Genomic DNA, 21,010 nt, shown 5'->3' with positions numbered 1-21,010 from the left:
AGAGTAACAGAAGTATTTACAACACTAGAAAGAAAAACAATGTGCATTATCCTTTAATCGATCTAGTTTTAGCGTACCTATTGGTGAAATATGCAGCTATAAAAGTCTGTGACAGCCCACCCATAGAAATAAAATGTTTGACAGATAGCAGAAGCGTCTTTGGACATAGATTAAACGTTTGTTCTTAACAGATCGTCCTGTAGCTTAGAGGAATTCATGAGTAGAGATTGTTAGCCAGTTATACACAAAAACCTGTAAATGACCAGTTTCTACCCATATACTTGTAAATATATTATTTCATCTTTTTTTAAGTGTGTATTCTAGGTTTGTTCGTTTGATGCATTCGGTATCAAAACATTAACATGAATGTCGACTACGGAGCTCGCTACTAACTAGCGACGAGAACATCGTAGAACTTTACTACGCACGGTCAAATTGGAGTTTTTATGGCCTTGTAGATAAAAACTATCGTACAGTCATTTTAACATTTCACACATCCATATGTATCAAAAAAGAAAAATATGAAGAATAATGGAAAAGAAAATCGAAGCTCTGTTAGATGAATATCAGTTTCGCTTTTGGATAGGTAAACGTATAATAGTCAGTTTTGACGTCATACCTGTTCATGCACCCAAGACTTAATAAAATTCATAGGATTTGTCGACCCACAAAAAACAACATAAACTGGTGCAACATGTTGGAAATACTAAGAAAAATTGGTATAAGCCACAGAGAACGAAGAGGAAACAATAATGGAAGACGAAGTGCTTAAATGAAAGGGCTGTAAGGTAAGGATGGAATCTTTCTGCGCTGCTGTTCAACCTGTACGCTAGAAAAAGGGTTGAGGGGAACAAAAGAAAGGTTCAGGGGTAGGAATATAATTCAGGGTGAAAGGAAATCACCGATAGTAGCCGCTACTCACATTGCTGTCACCCGTGAGAGTGAGGCATCGGTCAAAAGGAGTGAACAGTTTAATGAGTACAGACGGTAGATTGCGAATAAAACAAAGAAGGAGGAAAGTAATGAGGAGGAGAGGAAATCAGATGCGAGACAAAATTAATATCAAAGTCTGGGACCATGCCTTAGGTGAAGTGAAGTCTTCTGTCCACCTTGGAAACGAAACAACGCTTTATGGGCGAAGCAAAAAGGACGTAAAAAACAGATTAGCGAAGGAAAATATCTCATTTACGGCAAAAAGAAGCATATCATATTGAATTCTAAGGTAATTCGTGTTTCAGAAACGATAGTTCAATGTACAAAGGCATGCCATAAGAAAAATATGTAGTGCTTACTCTAGATTGTCTTGTACACAAATTTGTAAGAAGTCACTTCTTTTAACTGTGGAATCACAAGCCGCATTTTCTTACGTGGCGTATGTTTTATATAATCCATTAGAATTCATCATAAAAAATTTGGTCCATAATTAAAACACTACATGAAAAAATAGCTTCATTACTGTTCATTAAAACTGAAATCAGTTCACTAAAGCGTGAATAATGCTATTCTCGAATTATGTTATCACATATACATCGGTTTTAAATGCTTGTCATATACCAAAGGTAAATTTGAAACCAAGCTGAAAATGTTCCTTTTAGAAACTTGCCGCCTTTTTACAGCAAAGTGTTACTTTATTACTTGTGTTACTAAATTAAATATTGTTCTCTGTTACGTGAACTAATCTTTAATTGCTGCGTCCATATGTCAATAATAATTAAGCTACTATTCTCTACCACGTCATCACGATACGATGTGCCAAGAGACCCATGCAGCAAGTAACTACCTAGTCGACTCCAGTTTTCTTTGCTTCCAGCTTCTGTTACGACAACTGATGTATATATATCGCTTTACACAGAATCACACTATTTCAGACTTACATATGCACTGACAGCCAAAGAAACTGGTACACCTACCTAATATCGTGTAGGGCCCCTGCGAGCACGTAGAAGTACCTCAACACGACGTGGCATGGACTCGACTAACGTCTAAAGTTGTGCTGGAGGGAAATGACATCACGAATCCTGCAGGGCTGTCCGTAAATCCGTAAGAGCACGAGGGGGTGGAGATCTCTTCTGAACAGCACGTTGCAAGGCATCCCAGATATGCTCAATCATGTTCATGTCTGGGGTGTTTGGTGGCCACGGAAGTATTTAAACTCAGCAGAGTGTTCCTGGAGGCACTCTGTAGCAGTTTTGAACATGTGGGGTGTCGCATTGTCCTGCTGGAATTGCCCACGTCCGTCAGAACGCACAATGGACATAAATTCTAACGTTTTTCGGACGACAAGAGACAGTGTGGTATTGAGTTGCGAGGCTCACAACGTCTCTCAGATCAGTTAACTTGCACGTTATATGTAGCCGATCCTCTTCTCCGAGTAATCAGCTACGTCGATCTCCCAAAATCTTCTTCTCCGTAGGCTATAGCTGGTTAAAGGAATTTATTAAACTACTTCTCTATTCTTGAAATAATTTGGGTACTCGTAGAATTCTTTTCAGTTCAATCACTTTATATTTTCAACTTTCACAGACAACAACTTCTGCAAGCTAACTTAGACTTATTTACACATATTCAAATATCAATGGTCTGATAACCAAATAATTTATGGTCATCATACATGTGTCTTTCTTCGTTCATAGCCAAGACATGAAGTAAGTCAAAAGTCTCTATACAATCCATGCTTCATCTGTCTCTTTAACAATCCTCATGGCACCACAAACCGCGGAATCTTACACACATACACATTCCATGACCTTTCAATACAGATTCCAAGGCGCTGCCGGTAGGCACTTGTCAGTGCCGCTCGTATGACGCAGCTCCCGTCTTCTCGTGCCAAACGTCAATCCTGCACACACACAGACACGTGTTGCGCAGTAAATAGGCTCTCTCACACTCGTCTTTACAACATCGCGTGTTCGAGGCGGCAGAACGTCGAGTGGTTCCAGAAATTACGTGGAAATTCTCGAATCACTACAGAATGAATGAACGTTATCGTATGTGTCACCTGTCAGAATCGTATCTAGAGGTATCAGGGGTTCCGTATCACTCCAACTGCACACGCCCCACACCATTCCAGAGGCTCCACTAGCTTGAACAGTCCCCTGCTGACATGGAGGGTTCATGGATCTGTCTTAGAACTGCGCCAGACACTTGTCTTATATAGGCGTTGCCGACCGCAACACCGTATTCTGCCTGTTTACGTATCTCTGTATTTGAATACGCATGCCTATACCAGTTTGTTTGGCGCTTCAGTGTATACAGGGTGAGTCACCTAAAACCATAAAAAAATGCTCCGAAGTATGTTTTTTAACACAAACCTACGTTTTTTAAAATGGAACCCCGTTAGTTTTGTTAGCACATCTGAACATATAAACAAATACATAATCAGTGCCGTTTGTTGCATTGTAAAATGTTAATTACATCCGGAGATATTGTAACTTAAAGTTGACGCTTGAGTACCACTCCTCCGCTGTTCGATCGTGTGTATCGGAGAGCACCGAATTACGTAAGGATCCATATGGAGCGGTGATGGAGGTACAGAAGCGACTGGAACAGCACATTACGTCCACATGCTAACACCTTTTTATTGGTCTTTTTCACTGACGCACATGTACATTACCATGAGGGGTGAGGTAAACGTACACACGTGGTTTCCGTTTTCAATTACGAAGTGGAACAGAGTGTGTCCCACTGGAAACGCCTCGACGTATGTGGTATCAGCATGATGGTGCACCTGCACATTCCGCAATTAACACTAGGCTGACCCTTGACAGGGTGTTCGACGGGCGTTTCATAGGACGTGGAGGACGCATAAATTTGCCAGCCCGTTCTCCTGATTTTACACTTCTGGACTTCTTTCTGTGGGGTACGTTAAAGGAGAATGTGTACCGTGATGTGCCTACAACCCCAGAGGATATGAAACAACGTATTGTGGCAGCCTGCGGCGACATTACACCAGATGCACTGCGGCGTGTACGACATTCATTACGCCAGAGATTGCAGTTGTGTGCAGCAAATGATGGCCACTACATTGAACATCTATTGGCCTGACATGTCGGGACACACTCTATTCCACTCCGTAATTGAAAACGGAAACCACGTGTGTACGTGTACCTCACCTTTCATGGTAATGTACATGTGCGTCAGTGAAAAAGACCAATAAAAAGGTATTAGCATGTGGACGTAATGTGCTGTTCCAGTCTCTTCTGTACCTAAGGTCCATCACCGTTCCCTTTGGATCACTACGTAATTCGGTGCTCTCCGATACACACGATCGAACAGCGGAGGAGTGGTACTCAAGCGTCAACTTTAGGTTACAATATCTCCGGATGTAATTAACATTTTACAATGCAACAAACGGCACTATTACGTATTTGTTTATATGTTCAGATGTGCAAACAAAACTAACGGGATTCCATTTAAAAAAACGTAGGTTTGTGTTAGAAAACATACTTCGGAGCATTTTTTTATGGTTTGTATTAACCAATTACACTAGCCCCTCTCCTCACGTTCGGTCTGTGGAGTCGATTCGTCAGTATTTCATGTGGTTTACGAAATATATCCAGCGGTAACGTTAGGTGACTCATCCTGTACATATATGTAGCTTTACAAAGACTCATACTATTTCAGGCTACTATATCTTCTAAATGAGGAAAAATAGAATCATCATCATCATCATCATCAACAACATTTAAGACTGATTATGCCTTTCAGCGTTCAGCCTGGAGTATAGCCCCCCTTATAAAATTACTCCATGATCCCCTATTCAGTGCTAACATTGGTGCCTCTTCTGATGTTAAACCCAAAATCATTCTTAACCGAATCCAGGTACCTTCTCCTTGGTCTGCCCCGACTCCTCCTACCCTCTACTGCTGAACCCATGAGTCTCTTGGGTAACCTTGCGTCTCCCATGCGTGTAACATGACCCCACCATCTAAGCCTGTTCGCCCTGACTGCTACATCTGTAGAGTTCATTCCCAGTTTTTCTTTGATTTCCTCATTGTGGACACCCTCCTGCCATTGTTCCCATCTACTAGTACCTGCAATCATCCTAGCTACTTTCATATCCGTTACCTCAACCTTATTGATAAGGTACCCTGAATCCACCTAGCTTTCGCTCCCATACAACAAAGTTGGTCGAAAGATTGGACGGTGCACAGATAACTTAGTCTTGGTACTGTCTTCCTTCTTGCAGAAGAGAGTAGATCGTAGCTGAGCGCTCACTGCATTAGCTTTGCTACACCTCGCTTCCAGTTCTTTCACTATGTTTCCATCCTGTGAGAATATGCATCCTAAGTACTTGAAACCGTCCACCTGTTCTAACTTTGTTCCTCCTATTTGGCACTCAATCCGTTTATATTTCTTTCCCACTGACATTACTTTCGTTTTGGAGATGCTAATCTTCATACCATAGCCCTTACATTTCCGATCTAGCTCTGAAATATTACTTTGCAAACTTTCAATCGAATCTGCCATCACAACTAAGTCATCCGCATATGCAAGACTGCTTATTTTGTGTTCACATATCTTAATCTCACCCAGCCAGTCTATTGTTTTCAACATATGATCCATAAATAATATGAACAACAGTGGAGACAGGTTGCAGCCTTGTCTTACCCCTGAAACTACTCTGAACCATGAACTCAATTTACCGTCAACTCTAACTGCTGCCTGACTATCCATGTAAAGACCTTTAACTGCTTGCAAAAGTTTGCCTCCTATTCCATAATCTCATAGAACAGACAATAACTTCCTCCTAGGAACCCGGTCATATGCCTTTTCGAGATCTATAAAGCATAGATACAATTCCCTGTTCCACTCATAACACTTCTCCATTATTTGCCGTAAGCTAAAGATCTGGTCCTGACAATCTCTAAGAGGCCTAAACCCACACTGATTTTCATCCAATTGGTCCTCAACTAATACTCGCACTTTCCTTTCAACAATACCTCAGAAGATTTTACCCACAACGCTGATTAAAGAGATACCTCTGTAGTTGTTACAATCTTTTCTGTTTCCATGTTTAAAGATTGGTGTGATTACTGCTTTTGTCCAGTCTGATGGAACCTGTCCCGACTCCCACGTCATTTCAATTATCCTGTGTAGCCATTTAAGACCTGACATTCCACTGTATTTGATGAGTTCCGACTTAATTTCATCCACCCCAGCTGCTTTATTGCGCTGCAATCTATTGACAATTTTCTCCACTTCCTCAAATGTGATCCTATTTCCATCATCATTCCTATCCCATTCTACCTCGAACACTGAAATATTACTGATCGTATTTTCACCTACATTGAGCAACTCTTCAAAATATTCCCTCCATCTGCCCAAGGCATCCACAGGATTCACCAGCAGTTTTCCTGACCTGTCCATAATACTTGTCATTTCCTTCTTACCTCCCTTTCTAAGACTGCTAATTACACTCCAGAATGGTTTTCCAGCGGCTTGACCCATAGTCTCCAACATGTTTCCAAAGTCTTCCCAAGGTTTCTTCTTGGATGCTGCAATTATCTGTTTGGCTTTGTTTCTTTCTTCAACATAGCTTTCTCTGTCTACCTGAGTTCTATTATGTAGCCATTTTTGATACGCCTTCTTTTTCCTTTTACAGGCTGCCTTGACTGTGTCATTCCACCAAGCTGTTTGGTTCATCCTACTTTTACACACTACTGTTCCAAGACATTCTTTAGCCACTTCTAGTACTGTGTCCCTGTACCTTGTCCATTACTTTTCCAATGACTGTAATTGACTACGTTCAACTAACTGGTACCTTTCTGAGATCTCTGTTATGTACTTGTGCCTGATTTCCTTATCCTGAAGTTTCTCCACTCTTATCCTCCTACATATGGACCTGACCTCCTGCACTTTCGGCCTCACAATCCCAATTTCACTTCAGATTAAATAATGATCAGTGTCATCAAAGAATCCCCTGAATACACGTGTGTCCCTCACAGCCTTCTTGAATTCGTGATCTGTTATTATATAGTCAATGACAGATCTGGTTCCACTGCCTTCCCAAGTATACCGGTGAATGTTCTTATGTTTAAAAAAGGAGTTTGTGATTACTAAACCAATAGAAACTTGGAAAAAAATTTTACGTACGTATCCAAGCCAGAAGCTTACCTTGGCGCCAGTTATAAGTCACCAGTTGATGTAATTCGCGGTTCAGGTCTCTCTTGTGCAGCTAGCTCGCTAGTTGATTGCCAGACGCGCGTCGAGTCGAAAGCCCAATAACACAAGAACAAACGGCATTTTCCGCTTCAACAGGAGCACTTCAGTTACAACTTAGCTGCATGATTTTCATCGAGAATACAGCGCTACATCTCCTACAAGTCAAAGTATTCGATGATGGCATCGGCAGTCTGAAAACGCTGTTTGTTTACGTAAGGAGAAATCCACAGGTCGGGACTGAATGTCGTCTGGGTGTTTGGTGCAGGGCAACTTCAGCATTTGTGAAACGTGAATGATACCTCTGATCGTAAAGGTAATTATAAAAAGTAGTCCAAGGTGGTATGTGCATCCATGTTACACGCTTGTAAAACGCTTAGCTCTTCTGAAAATAACTAAGTAGTGCCAAGCGTAAGATAAAATTCAACCCAAGTTTCTATCTTAATTCGTGTAGAAGATATGGCTGTTTGGATTCGGAAGAATGTTTTGGAAACACCCTGTGCCGCAAATCGCTTTTCTCGCGTCTGGCGGTGATTTGCTCCACGTTGCTCCACAGTTGCCTCGTCTGCTGAGCCTGATTCGTCAATAATTCCGACTCAGTCTGCAGAAGTCTGACGGTGAGTGGGTTGTGGTAGAAGTTAACAGAGGTGTCAAATGTTTTTTATTCCAGTCTTTGATCGCAATATCAATTCGTTTGACGATGACCGGTTTCAGTCAGTAATGACCATCCTCAGATCTTTTTTATAACATGTCCTAAAGCGATAAGACCGTACTTAATGGCATAGACAAAACATATATTTTCTCTGCCTCGTGATGGCTGGGTGTTGTGTGCTGTCCTTAGGTTAGTTAGGTTTAAGTAGTTCTAAGTTCTAGGGGACTGATGACCGTAGCAGTTAAGTCCCATAGTGCTCAGAGCCATTTGAACCAAAACATATCAATCTATTCCGCACAGCATCGTCACATAGATCTAAAATAGGGTGTAGAATAGGCCACAAACTGTAGACGATGTGGACGATGTGGCCTATTCTACACCTTACTTTAGATCTATGTGACGATGCTGTGCGGAGTAGATTTATACACTACTGGCCATTAAAATTGCTACACCAAGAAGAAATGCAGATGATAAACGGGTATTCATTGGACAAGTATATTAGACTGGAACTCACATGTGATTACATTTTCACGCAATTTGGGTGCATAGATCCTGAGAAATCAGAACCCAGAACAGCTACCTCTGGCCGTAATAACGGCCTTGATACGCCTGGGCATTGAGTCAAACAGAGCTTGGATGGCGTGTACAGGTACAGCTGCCCATGCAGCTTCAACACGATACCACAGTTCATCAAGAGTAGTAGTGACTGGTGTATTGTGATGAGCAAGTTTCTGGGCCACCATTGACCAGACGTTTTAAATTGGTGAGACATCTGGAGAATGTGCTGACCAGGGCAGCAGTCGAACATTTTCTGTATCGAGAAAGGCCCGTACAAGACCTGGAACATGCGGTCGTGCATTATCCTGCTGAAATGTAGGGTTTCGCAGGGATCGAATGAAGGGTCGTAACACATCTGAAATGTAACGTCCACTGTTCAAAGTGCCGTCAATGCGAACAAGAGGTGATCGAGACGTGTAAGCAATGGCACCCCATACCATCACGCCGGGTGATACGGCAGTACGGCGATGACTAATACACGCTTCCAATGTGCGTTCACCGCGATGTCGCCAAACACGGATGCGTCCATCATGATACTGTAAACAGAACCTACATTCATCCGAAAAAATGACGTTTTGCCATTCGTGCACCCAGGTTCGTCGTCGAGTACACCATCGCAGGCGCTCCTGTCTGTGATGCAGCGTCAAGGGTAACCGCATCCACGGTCTCCGAGCTGATAGTCCATGCTGCTGCAAACGTCGTCGAACTGTTCGTGCCGATGGCTGTTGTCTTGCAAACGTCCCCATCTGTTGACTCAGGAATCGAGACGTGGCTGCACGATCCGTTACATCCGTGCGGATAAGATGCCTGTCATCTCGAGTCCTATTAATACGAGGCCCTTTGGATTCAGGAAGGCGTTCCGTATTACCCTCCCAAACCCACCGATTCCATATTCTGCTAACAGTCATTGGATCTCGAGTAATGCTAGCAGCAATGTCGCGATACGATAAACCGCAATCGCGATAGGCTACAATCCGACCTTTATCAAAGTCGGAAACGTGATGGTACGCATTTTTCCTCCTCACACGAGGCATGACCGCAACGTTTCACCGGACAACGCCGGTCAACTGCTGTTTGTGTATGACAAATCGGTTGGAAACTTTCCTCATGTGAGCACGTTGTGGGTGTCCCTACCGGCGCGAAGCTTGTGTGAATGCTCTGAAAAGCTAATCACTTGCGTATCACAGCATCTTCTTGCTGTCGGTTAAATTTCGCGTCTGTAGCACGTCATCTTAGTGGTGTAACAGTTTTAATGGGCAGTAGTGTATGTCTGATCACTTCACGACACGGTGTGGAAAAGATCTGAGGATGTTCATTAGTGACTGAAAGCGGTCATCGTCAAAAGAATTTATATTGTGATCAAAGACTGGAATGAAGATCATTTGACATCTGCGAGACTATGTCGCAGCTGCTGAAACCAAAGTGTGTGGCCAGCCGGAGTGGCCGTGCGGTTCTAGGCGCTTCAGTCTGGAACCGCGCTGCTGCTACGGCCGCAGGTTCGAACCGTGCCTCGGGCATGGATGTGTGTAATATCCTTAGGTTAGTTAGGTTTAAGTACACTCCTGGAAATTGAAATAAGAACACCGTGAATTCATTGTCCCAGGAAGGGGAAACTTTATTGACACATTCCTGGGGTCAGATACATCACATGATCACACTGACAGAACCACAGGCACATAGACACAGGCAACAGAGTATGCACAATGTCGGCACTAGTACAGTGTATATCCACCTTTCGCAGCAATGCAGGCTGCTATTCTCCCATGGAGACGATCGTAGAGATGCTGGATGTAGTCCTGTGGAACGGCTTGCCATGCCATTTCCACCTGGCGCCTCAGTTGGACCAGCGTTCGTGCTCGACGTGCAGACCGCGTGAGACGACGCTTCATCCAGTCCCAAAGATGCTCAATGGGGGACAGATCCGGAGATCTTGCTGGCCAGGGTAGTTGACTTACACCTTCTAGAGCACGTTGGGTGGCACGGGATACATGCGGACGTGCATTGTCCTGTTGGAACAGCAAGTTCCCTTGCCGGTCTAGGAATGGTAGAACGATGGGTTCGATGACGGTTTGGATGTACCGTGCACTATTCAGTGTCCCCTCGACGATCACCAGTGGTGTACGGCCAGTGTAGGAGATCGCTCCCCACACCATGATGCCGGGTGTTGGCCCTGTGTGCCTCGGTCGTATGCAGTCCTGATTGTGGCGCTCACCTGCACGGCGCCAAACACGCATACGACCATCATTGGCACCAAGGCAGAAGCGACTCTCATTGCTGAAGACGACACGTCTCCATTCGTCCCTCCATTCACGCCTGTCGCGACACCACTGGAGGCGGGCTGCACGATGTTGGGGCGTGAGCGGAAGACGGCCTAACGGTGTGTGGGACCGTAGCCCAGCTTCATGGAGACGGTTGCGAATGGTCCTCGCCGATACCGCAGGAGCAACAGTGTCCTTAATTTGCTGGGAAGTGGCGTGGCGGTCCCCTACGGCACTGCGTAGGATCCTACGGTCTTGGCGTGCATCCGTGCGTCGCTGCGGTCCGGTCCCAGGTCGACGGGCACGTGCACCTTCCGCCGACCACTGGCGACAACATCGATGTACTGTGGAGACCTCACGCCCCACGTGTTGAGCAATTCGGCGGTACGTCCACCCGGCCTCCCGCATGCCCACTATACGCCCTCGCTCAAAGTCCGTCAACTGCACATACGGTTCACGTCCACGCTGTCGCGGCATGCTACCAGTGTTAAAGACTGCGATGGAGCTCCGTATGCCACGGCAAACTGGCTGACACTGACGGCGGCGGTGCACAAATGCTACGCAGCTAGCGCCATTCGACGGCCAACACCGCGGTTCCTGGTGTGTCCGCTGTGCCGTGCGTGTGATCATTGCTTGTACAGCCCTCTCGCAGTGTCCGGAGCAAGTATGGTGGGTCTGACACACCGGTGTCAATGTGTTCTTTTTTCCATTTCCAGGAGTGTAGTTCTAAGTTCTAAGGGACTGATGCCGTCAGCAGTTAAGTCCTATAGTGCTCAGAGCGATCTGAAGCGAGGTGTGGTGGCGCGTGTGCCGCAGAGGGCGAGCGGCTGTCGGTGACGTGGTCGCGCGAGGGCGTGCCGCTGCCCGACTGCCGCGACTTCCGGTACGGCCGCGGGCCGGCGGGCCGGCGCTCGCTGCTGCTGTGGGACGTCTTCCCCGAGGACGCCGGCCTGTTCCGCTGCGAGGCGCGGGACCAGGGCGGCCGCGTGCTCGCCGTCTCCTGCACCAGGCTCTGCGTCCTCACAGACTGCGGTGAGTGCGCGCGCTGCCTGCCAGCAGCAGCCGAGCGCTGCCTGCCCAAAAGCTATGAGTCGATATCAGTACGGACTGCGTCCGCCCTTCTCCTTTACGACGGCTTCAACTCTTCTGGGGGCCCTTCCACTGAGGTCTATCTGAGTCTGCGGAAGATCGGTAGCCTGTTCTTCATCAACAGCCGAAACCTGGCCACGTTACACACTGCGGTAAATAGTGAACTCATTGTTCTAACTCATCCGTCCGCAGCTCGTCGTCGTGCGGTAGCGTTCTCGCTTCCCGCGCCCGGGTTCCCAGGTTCGATTCCCGGCGGGGTCAGGGATTTTCTCTGCCTCGTGATGACTGGGTGTTGTGTGCTGTCCTTAGGTTAGTTAGGTTTAAGTAGTTCTAAGTTCTAGGGGACTGATGACCATAGATGTTAAGTCCCATAGTGCTCAGAGCCATCTAACTCATCCCAAAGATTTGCCGTTGGCATTACCTTACATCTACATGGATACTCTGCAAATCACATTTAAGTGCCTGGCAGAGGGTTCATCAAACCACCTCCACAACTCTCTATTATTCCAATCTCGTATAGCGCGCGGGAAGAATGAACACCTATATCTTTCCGTACGAGCTCTGATTTCCCTTATTTTATCGTGGTGATCGTTCCTCCTTATGTAGCTCGGTGTCAACAAAATATTTTCGCATTCGGTGGAGAAAGTTAGTGATTGGAATTTCGTGAGAAGATTCCGTCGCAACGAAAAACGCCTTTCATTTAATGATGTCCAGCCCAAATCCTGTATCATTTCTGTGACACTCTCACCCATATTTCGCGATAATACAAAACGTGCTGCCATTCTTTGAACTTTTCCGATGTACTCCGTCAGTCCTACCTGGTAAGGATCCCACACCGTGCAGCAGTATTCTAAAAGAGGACGGACAGGTGTAGTGTAAGTAGTCTCCTTAGTAGGCCTGCCAACATACCGAAGTCTTTGGTTAGCCTTCCCCACAACATTTTTTATGTGTTTCTTCGGATTTTAAGTTGTTCGTAATTGTAATACCTAGGTATTTAATTCAATTTGCGGCTTTTAGATTAGACTGATCTATCGTGTAACCGAAGTTTAACGAGTGCCTTTTAGCACTACTGTGGATGACCTCACACTTTTCGTTATTCAGGGTCAACTGCCACTTTTCGCACCATTCAGATATTGTTTTCTAAATCGTTTTGCAGTTTGTTTTCATCTTCTGATGACTTTATTAGTCGATAAACGACTGCGCTATCTGCGAACAACCGAAGACGGTTGCTCAGATTGTCTCCCAAATCGTTTATATAGATAAGCAACAACAGAGGGCCTGTAACACTACCTTGGGGAACGCCAGAAATCACTTCTGTTTTACTCGATCACTTCCCGTCAGTTACTACGAACTGTGGCCTCTCTGACAGGAAATCGCAAATCCAGTCATATAACTGAGACGACATTCCATAAGTACCCAAGTTCACTACGAGCCTGGCCGGCCGGTGTGGCCGCGCGGTTCTAGGCGCTTCAGACTGGAACCGCGCGACCGCTACCGTCGCAGGTTCGAATCCTGCCTCGGGCATAAATGTGTGTGATGTCCTTAGGTTAGTTTGGTTTAGGTAGTTCTAAGTTCTAGGGGACTGATGACCTCAGATGTTAAGTCCCATAGTGCTCAGAGCCATTTGAACCATTTTAACTACGAGCCGCTTGTGTGGTACAGTGTCAAAAGCGTTCCGGAAATCCAGTAATACTGAATCGATCTGAAATCCCTTTTCAATAGCACTCACTTCAAGTGAATAGAGTGCTAGTTCTGTTTCACAGGAACGATGTTTTATAAACCCATGTTGACTATGTGTCAATAGACCGTTTCGGTCGAGGTAATTCATAATGTTCGAACACAATATATGTTCTAAAATCCTGCTGCATATCGACGTTAACGATATGGGTCTGTAATTTTTTGTATTACCCCTACCACCTTTCTTGAATATTGGTGTGACTTTTGCAACTTTGCAGTCTTTCGGTACGGATCTTTCGTCGAGCGAACGGTTATATATGATTGTTAAGTATGGAGCTAATGCATCAGCATACTCCGAAAGGAACGTAATTGGTATACAGTCTGGACCGGGACTGTGGGCACGCCAGTCGCTTTCAGGAATGATATTGTCCGCAAACAGTGTCTCACACACGGCTGCTTAATGACACAGTGCATTGTCATACTGTACATAGTACACAATTGTAAAATGCGTTCATAAATTTCTGCATCTAGCGTTTATTAAGCGCAATAGCGGGACCACACCCTAACCACTAAAAACAAGCGCATACCGTAACACCGCCTCCTCTGCACTTTGCTGTTGACTCTACATATGACGGCAGGTATCTTACTCCACGCGCTGGCCAAAGCCAAACACTCTCATCGAGTTGTCTAAAGGTACCGCGCGATTCATCACATCAAATTACTCCTCTCCGGTCGCTTAACATTGACGAAGGCAAGTGTGGCCTTTGAGAAGCTGCTCAACCATTTTTAACTCCCCACGCACACTTATTGTGCTCTCTGAACTGTTCGCAGCACTTCGGAATTCACGAGCATCTACATCTACATCTACGTGATTACTCTGCTATTCACAGTAAAGTGCCTGGAAGAGGGTTCAATGAACCACCTTCAAACTGTCTCTCTACCGTTCCACTCTCGAACGGCGCGCGGGAAAAACGACCACTTAAATTTTCCTGTGCGAGCCCTGATTTCTCTTATTTTATCATGATGATCATTTCTCCCTATGTAGGTGGGTGCCAACAGAATGTTTTCGCAATCGGAGGAGAAAACTGGTGATTGAAATGTTATGAGGAGATCCCGTCGCAACGAAAAACGCCTTTGTTTTAATGATTGCCACTCCAATTCACGTATCATGTCTGTGTCATTATCACCCCTACTTCGCAATAATATAAAACTAGCTGCCCTTATTTGTACTTTTTCGATATCATCCGTCAGTCGCACCTGATGCGGATCCCACACCGCACAGCAATACTCCAGAATAGGGCGGACAGGCGTGGTGTAAGCAGTCTCTTTAGTAGACCTGTTGCACCTTCTAAGTGTTCTGCCAGTGAATCGCAGTCTTTGGTTTGCTCTACCCGCAATATTATCTTTGTGATTGTTCCAATTTAGGTGATTTGTAATTGTAATCCCTTAGTATTTAGTTGAATTTACAGCCTTCAGATTTGTGTGACTTCTCTCGTAATCGAAATTTAGCTGATTTCTTTTAGTACTCATGTGAATAACTTCACACTTTTCTTTATTCAGCGTCAATTGCCACTTTTCGCACTATGCAGATATCTTATCTAAATCATCTGATGACTTTACAAGACGGTAAATGACAGCATCATCTGCAAACAATCTAAGACGGCTACTCAGGTTGCCTCCTATGTCGTTAATATAGATCAGGAAGAAGTGATTCATTTCGTTCATTTCGTGTGATTTTTCTTTTCTTTTTTACGGACACCCTCCACAATACCTGACGGTCGGTATCCGTCAGTACGTGCGGCCAGCCCAGTCTTCGTTCATCTGCGGTTTTCCCTCCGCGTTCCCTCGTGACCAACAGTCCTCTTGGGCTACTCTGAAGGTTGAGACGTCGCTGATCAATTTGTTGCCCGGGTGACATCCAATGACTAGTCCGCATTCAGTGTCACTGACCTCTCCTGATCGACTCATTCTGCTGTTACCTTAGCTCAACACGATAGTCCCCGCCTCCTTTTATATTGGCGGATATCGCTCTCTCGTAACACTTACTGATCAATTACAGCATCACGCATTAGTGTCCGGATACTTCACACCAGATAGCGTATTCACTAAAGAATCACTTTCACAAGCGTGTTGGACATCCCCGTCCATATTGTCCAGACCATTGAGACGTGCATCGCAGACAGAACTTCCTATTTTACCAGATATTACGACGTTTTGCCGTTCCGTTAATGTACGGAGCGCGGGAAGAATGAATGTCTACATTTTTTCCTTGCGCGCTGTAATTAACCTTATCTTGTTCTCAGGATCTCGATGGAGCGATACATTGGGGGTTTCTAGTACATTCCTAGAGTCATCAATTGAAGACGTTTCTCGGGACTTCGTAAGTTGGCTAGCTCGGAGCAATTCATGTCTATCTTCAAGTGTCTGACAGTGCACTTTTTCGCCACCCCCGTATCACTTTCGCGCGGGTCAAACAAACCAGTGAACGATCGTGCCGCTCTTCTTTGTACACACTCAATACCTCCTGTTACACCTATTTAGTATGGTATACTTATATGTTGTCTGTTCTTTCGGACATGTCCGAAAGAACAGACACCATTGATGACCTGCAGCCGTCTAGAGCGAAATTAGAATTATATTAATACCTTTAGCTGCTAACGGGCGTTGATCTATATCAACGGGGACAGGTGAAAATGTGAGCCCCGACCGGGACTCGAACCCGGGATCTCCGGCTTACATGACCGAAAGAACAGACATCATATCCATATAAGTACATAGTTCTGGTAACACCGGCCATGATCTTCCTCTTCTGTGCGGATGCACAGATATTCCCCGAACTCTTACGGGACTTGGTAAGAATGTCTTCCACGAGTAATGAGTGTGTTGGGGTGGGACACTAGGAATGTAGTGTGTGGACATACAAGGAGAGAATGTGGGTCTCGCGGAAGGCGTGCGCGAGATAGTCCCTGCAGTCGCCCTGTCCTCTGTGCCCTCGGTGGCTCAGATGGATAGAACATCTGCTATGTAAGCAGGAGATCCCGGGTTCGAGTCCCAGTCGGGGCACACATTCTCACCTGTCCCCGTTGATATAGATCAATACCCGTTAGCAGCTGAAGGTACAAATATAATTCTAATTATTTAGTATGGACCCCACACACTTAAGTAATATTGTGCTGTGGTTCGCACGAGTGTTCTGTACGCAGCCTCGTTTGTAGACGGATTCCATTTGTCTAGTGTTCCACCAATGAACCTGCACCTGCAGTACCTGCGACAGACCCTGTGAGACCTTTCCGTTTCGTATTCCTACAAATTATAACATTGAGTTATTAATATAAGTTGAAGAACTGAAGTTGTGACTCGCTGATATCGTAGTCACAGGGCACTACGTTTTTTTTTTTTTTTTTTTGTTTTTTGAAGCGTAAAATTTTACATATCTGAACATTTACACCATGTTGGCAGTCTTTGCACCACTTTGCAATGTGAGGGACCTGACTGCATACTCATGCAGTGTTTTTCAGACAGTATTTCTATACAGATAACTGCATCAACTGCGAAAAGTCTCAATATACTACTAATATTGTCATTAATGTACAATAAGAACATCAAGGGTCCGAACACGCTTCCCTCGGGCACACCTGAAGGTACTTCTACATACATCGATGACTATGTACTCCCTACCAAGATATCCTCAATCCAGTCACAAATCTCCCTCAATACCCCAGATGGTCCTATTTGAGATAATGAACAGTGGTGTGCTCCGGGCCAAATGGTTTTCGCAAGTCAATAAATACTGTATCTACCGAAGTGACTTGATCCCTGTCATTCAACATGTCATGCGAGAAACGCGAGAGTTGTGTTTCGGATGATCTTTCTTTTCGAAATTCACGCTGTTTGGTATCGAGAAGGTCATTCTGTTCGAAGTGACTCATTATATTTGAGGTTCGAATATGTTCTAAGATTTTACGAATAATGGATGCCAGGGACATTGGACGGTAGTTTTATGGATCACTACTTCTACCCTTCTCTGTGCATATTTCCAACTACTGGGTACGGTTTTTCGTTCGAGGGGTCTACGGTACATAATTCTTAAAAGAGAGACCCAATCAACCGAAAATTCCCTGTAGGGATTTCATCGCGCCCTGGCACTTTGTTTTAACGATTTCAGCTGCATGTCGTGGAAAGGGCACTCCACAGAATCTAGTTACCGCACCATTCATTATGACCACGGCTGGGCGAGGAAGAGAGTAGACAAGTTTCTTCAAGTATGCAGCTCGCAGTGATGATTACATCGTAGAGCTACCAAACTGTGCCGATGTTCGTTGTCAAGTTTCATCTACTCTTCCAAATAGTCCCAGACATTTTCTGTGGGATTAAATCGAGTGCGTTAGCGAGTGAGCGAAAGTGCAATAGGTTACCCAGCCAGGGACGTATTGGTGTTGCCCTCAGAACACGACTGTGACCACCCTGGAAGACGGGAGTGTCCATATCATCCTCACCACGAAGATGTAGAAGACCTGGTAAAATCTGGTTCCCACGACTGTTGAAGCAGACATGATGGTTCACGTTCATCGTAACCTGAGTGAGTCAGCCAAACTCATGGTACAAAGACACGTCCAAAACATCAGAGAACCACCTCAGACTTCAACTACACCCTCCACATACTTCGTAGTAAACGCCTCATTGAGCCTTTCGTGCAGTGGACGCACTGCGTCGTTTGGAAACATGCAACATCGCTGCTCGTCGGACCATTCTACACGACTCCACTCAGTTACTCCTGAGTTTAACTTGCATCTACATCTACGTACATAGATACACACGAATCCACTGTACGGTGCATGGTGGAGGGTACCTTGTACCACCACTAGCCACTTCCTTTCCTGTTTCACTCGCAAATGGAGCAAGGGAAAAACGGCTATCTATATGCCTCGGTACGAGCCCAGATTTCTCGCATCTTATATTTGTGGTCTTTAAGGGAAATGTACGTTACCGGCAGTAGAATCCTCTGCAATCAGCTTCACTGCCGGTTCTCAAACTTTTTTGAATATCACCTGGCGAAAAGAACGTCGCGTTCCTTCCAGGGATCCCATCTGAGTTTACGAAGCATCTTCTTGAAACGAGAGTGCTGATCGAACCTACCAGTAACAAATCTAGCAGCACGCCTCCGCATTGTTTCGATGGTTTCCATTAATCGGACATGATAGGGGTGCCAAACACTCGAGCAGTATTCAAGATCGGGCTCCCTATTACTGTCCTCGCAACATTACGCCCAGATATTTAATCGACGTGACTGTGTTACGTAGCACACTACAAGTGCTTTTTTTTCGAATATTACGAGATTTTCTTCGCCTACTCGTCTCCATTAACTCAATTTTTTCTCCATTTAGAGCAAGCTGCCATTCTTCGCACCAACTATAAATTCTGTGCAAGTCATCTTGCATACTCCTACAGTCACTCAACGACGAGACCTTTCTGTACACCACAGCGTCATCAGCAAACAGCCGTAAATTGGTGCTCACCCGGCCCGTCAGATCATTTGTGTATATAAACAATAATAGCGGTCCTATCACACTTCCCGCGGGCACGCTGGCTTTACCCTCGTCTCTGATGAACACTCGCCGTCGTGGACGACATATACTGGGTTTTATTACTTAAGAAGTCTTCGAGCCAATCACATACCTGTGAACCTGTTCCATATGCTCGTACCTTCGTTAATCCTAGAACACTAAAGGAAGGGAAAAACTGCTTTGTTACTGAACCGTTGCAAATTTTAATACTCCATATTTCATTAAGTGGAAGGCATAATTTATTGTTTGTCCAGTAGTGAATAACAGTTATAAGGCCTCCAGTAGTATGTCACATACAAAATAAGTACAAAATGTCTTGTTTTATACACTATACCGAAAATATCTTATTGGTGGGAACCAGGCATTCGTATTAACTGCAATCGTAAATCTTGCGAGGGTTTAGTAATATAGGATTAACAGTAAGCAGTGGAGCACTGTGTGAAATGCTGTCTGGAAATCCAGGAACATGGAATCTGGTTGTTGCCCTTCTACATCTACATCCACATCATACTCCGCAAGCCACCTAATGGCGTGTCGCAGAGAGTTCTTTCGGTACCACTATCTGACCCCTCCAACCCTGTTCCGATCGTGAGTAGTGCGTGGGAAGAATGATAGTCGGTAAGCCTCTGTATTGGCCCTAATTTCTCGAATTTTCTCCTCGTGGTCAATACGCGAGATGTATGTGGGGGGAGGTAATATGTTGTCCGACTCCTCCTGAGAAGGGCTGTTCCGAAATTTCAATAGTAAATCTCTCCGTGATGCATAATGCCTCTCTTGTAACGTTTGTCAGTGGAGTTTGTTTAGCATCTCCGTAACGCTCTCTCGCCAGCTAAACGATCCCGTGACGAAACGCGTCCTTCTTCGTTGGATCTTCCCTATCTTCTCTGTCAGCCCTACCTGATAGGGATCCTATACAGATTAACAATACTCAAGAATCGGGCGAACAAGCGCCTCATAAGCCACTTCTTTCGTGGATGAATTACATTTCCTTAAGATTCTTCCGATGAATCTGGTGTCTACCTTTTCTCACTACCTGTTTTATATGGTCATTCGACTTAAGGTCGCTCTGGATAGTTACGCCTAGATATTTTACGGCACACGCTGTCTTCAGCTGTTTGTCATCAATAGTGTAGCTGTACAGTAGTGGATTTCTTTTCCTATATATGCGCAATATGTCGCATTTATTTACATTCAGGGTCGACTGCCTGAGTCTGCACCATTCTTCAATTCTCTGCAGGTCGTTCTGCAAATTCTTCTGTCGTTGCTACTTCGGTATAGACAACTGCATCATCTGAGAATAGCCTTTAAGAGCATCCGACGCTTTCTGCTACATCATTTATACACATTTTATAAACAGCAACGGTCCTATCACACTTCCCTGCGGTACTCCGGTTACTACCTTTACATCTGTGGATTTAGTTCCGTTAAGAGCGACGTGTTGAGTTCTAACTGCAAAAAAGTCTTGAAATCAATCGCAGGTCTGCTCTGATACTCCGTAAGCTCGTATTTTTTTCATTCAACGGCAATGCGGGACGGTGTCAAATGCCTTACCGAAATCAAGGAACACGGAATCGGCGTGAGTGCCGTTGTCCACTGCGCTGTGGATCTCGTGGAGGAACAGAGCGAGCAGAGTTTCGCAGGATCTCTGCTTGCGGACTCCATGTTGATTTTTATAGAGGAGATGTTCATTTTTCAAAAACGTCATAATTCTTGAGCATAAAACATGTTTCATAATTCTATAACAGATCGATGTAGGTATATAATTGTGTGGATCTGTCTTACGGCCTTTCTTATAAACTGGAATGGCCTGGGCTTTTTTCCAGTCATTAGGTACCTTTCGTTGCTCAAGCGAGCTACGATAAATTACTGCTAGAAGGGGTGCATGTTCTTTCGGATAATCTTTATAGAATCTTACATGTATCTCATCTGGTCCTGAAGCCTTTCCACTACTAAGCGATTGCTTTTCAATTCCGCGATCGGTTATCTTCATCCATGGATTGCGGGATGTCATGCGAGGAAACGGCAAGCTGTGTGGACAGGAGGTCTGCTGT

The 21,010-nt window shown here is 45.0% G+C and overlaps 1 protein-coding gene across 1 annotated transcript in view; it reads left to right on the top strand.

The window, feature by feature from the left end:
* The window catches only part of LOC126188350 (titin homolog), a 1,721,077-nt gene that overhangs the window by 1,501,588 nt on the left and 198,479 nt on the right, over positions 1-21,010 (top strand). Inside the window, exon 46 of the mRNA XM_049929949.1 lies at positions 11,446-11,661. Coding sequence (XP_049785906.1) covers positions 11,446-11,661 — 216 coding nt within the window. The remainder of the gene's footprint in view (positions 1-11,445; positions 11,662-21,010) is intronic.

Source organism: Schistocerca cancellata, chromosome 5 (genome assembly GCF_023864275.1).
Source record: "Schistocerca cancellata isolate TAMUIC-IGC-003103 chromosome 5, iqSchCanc2.1, whole genome shotgun sequence".
NCBI classification, from domain to species: Eukaryota; Metazoa; Arthropoda; class Insecta; order Orthoptera; family Acrididae; genus Schistocerca; species Schistocerca cancellata.
The sequence above is the reverse complement of the archived record's forward strand: the minus strand, read 5'-3'. Positions and strand labels throughout refer to the sequence as shown.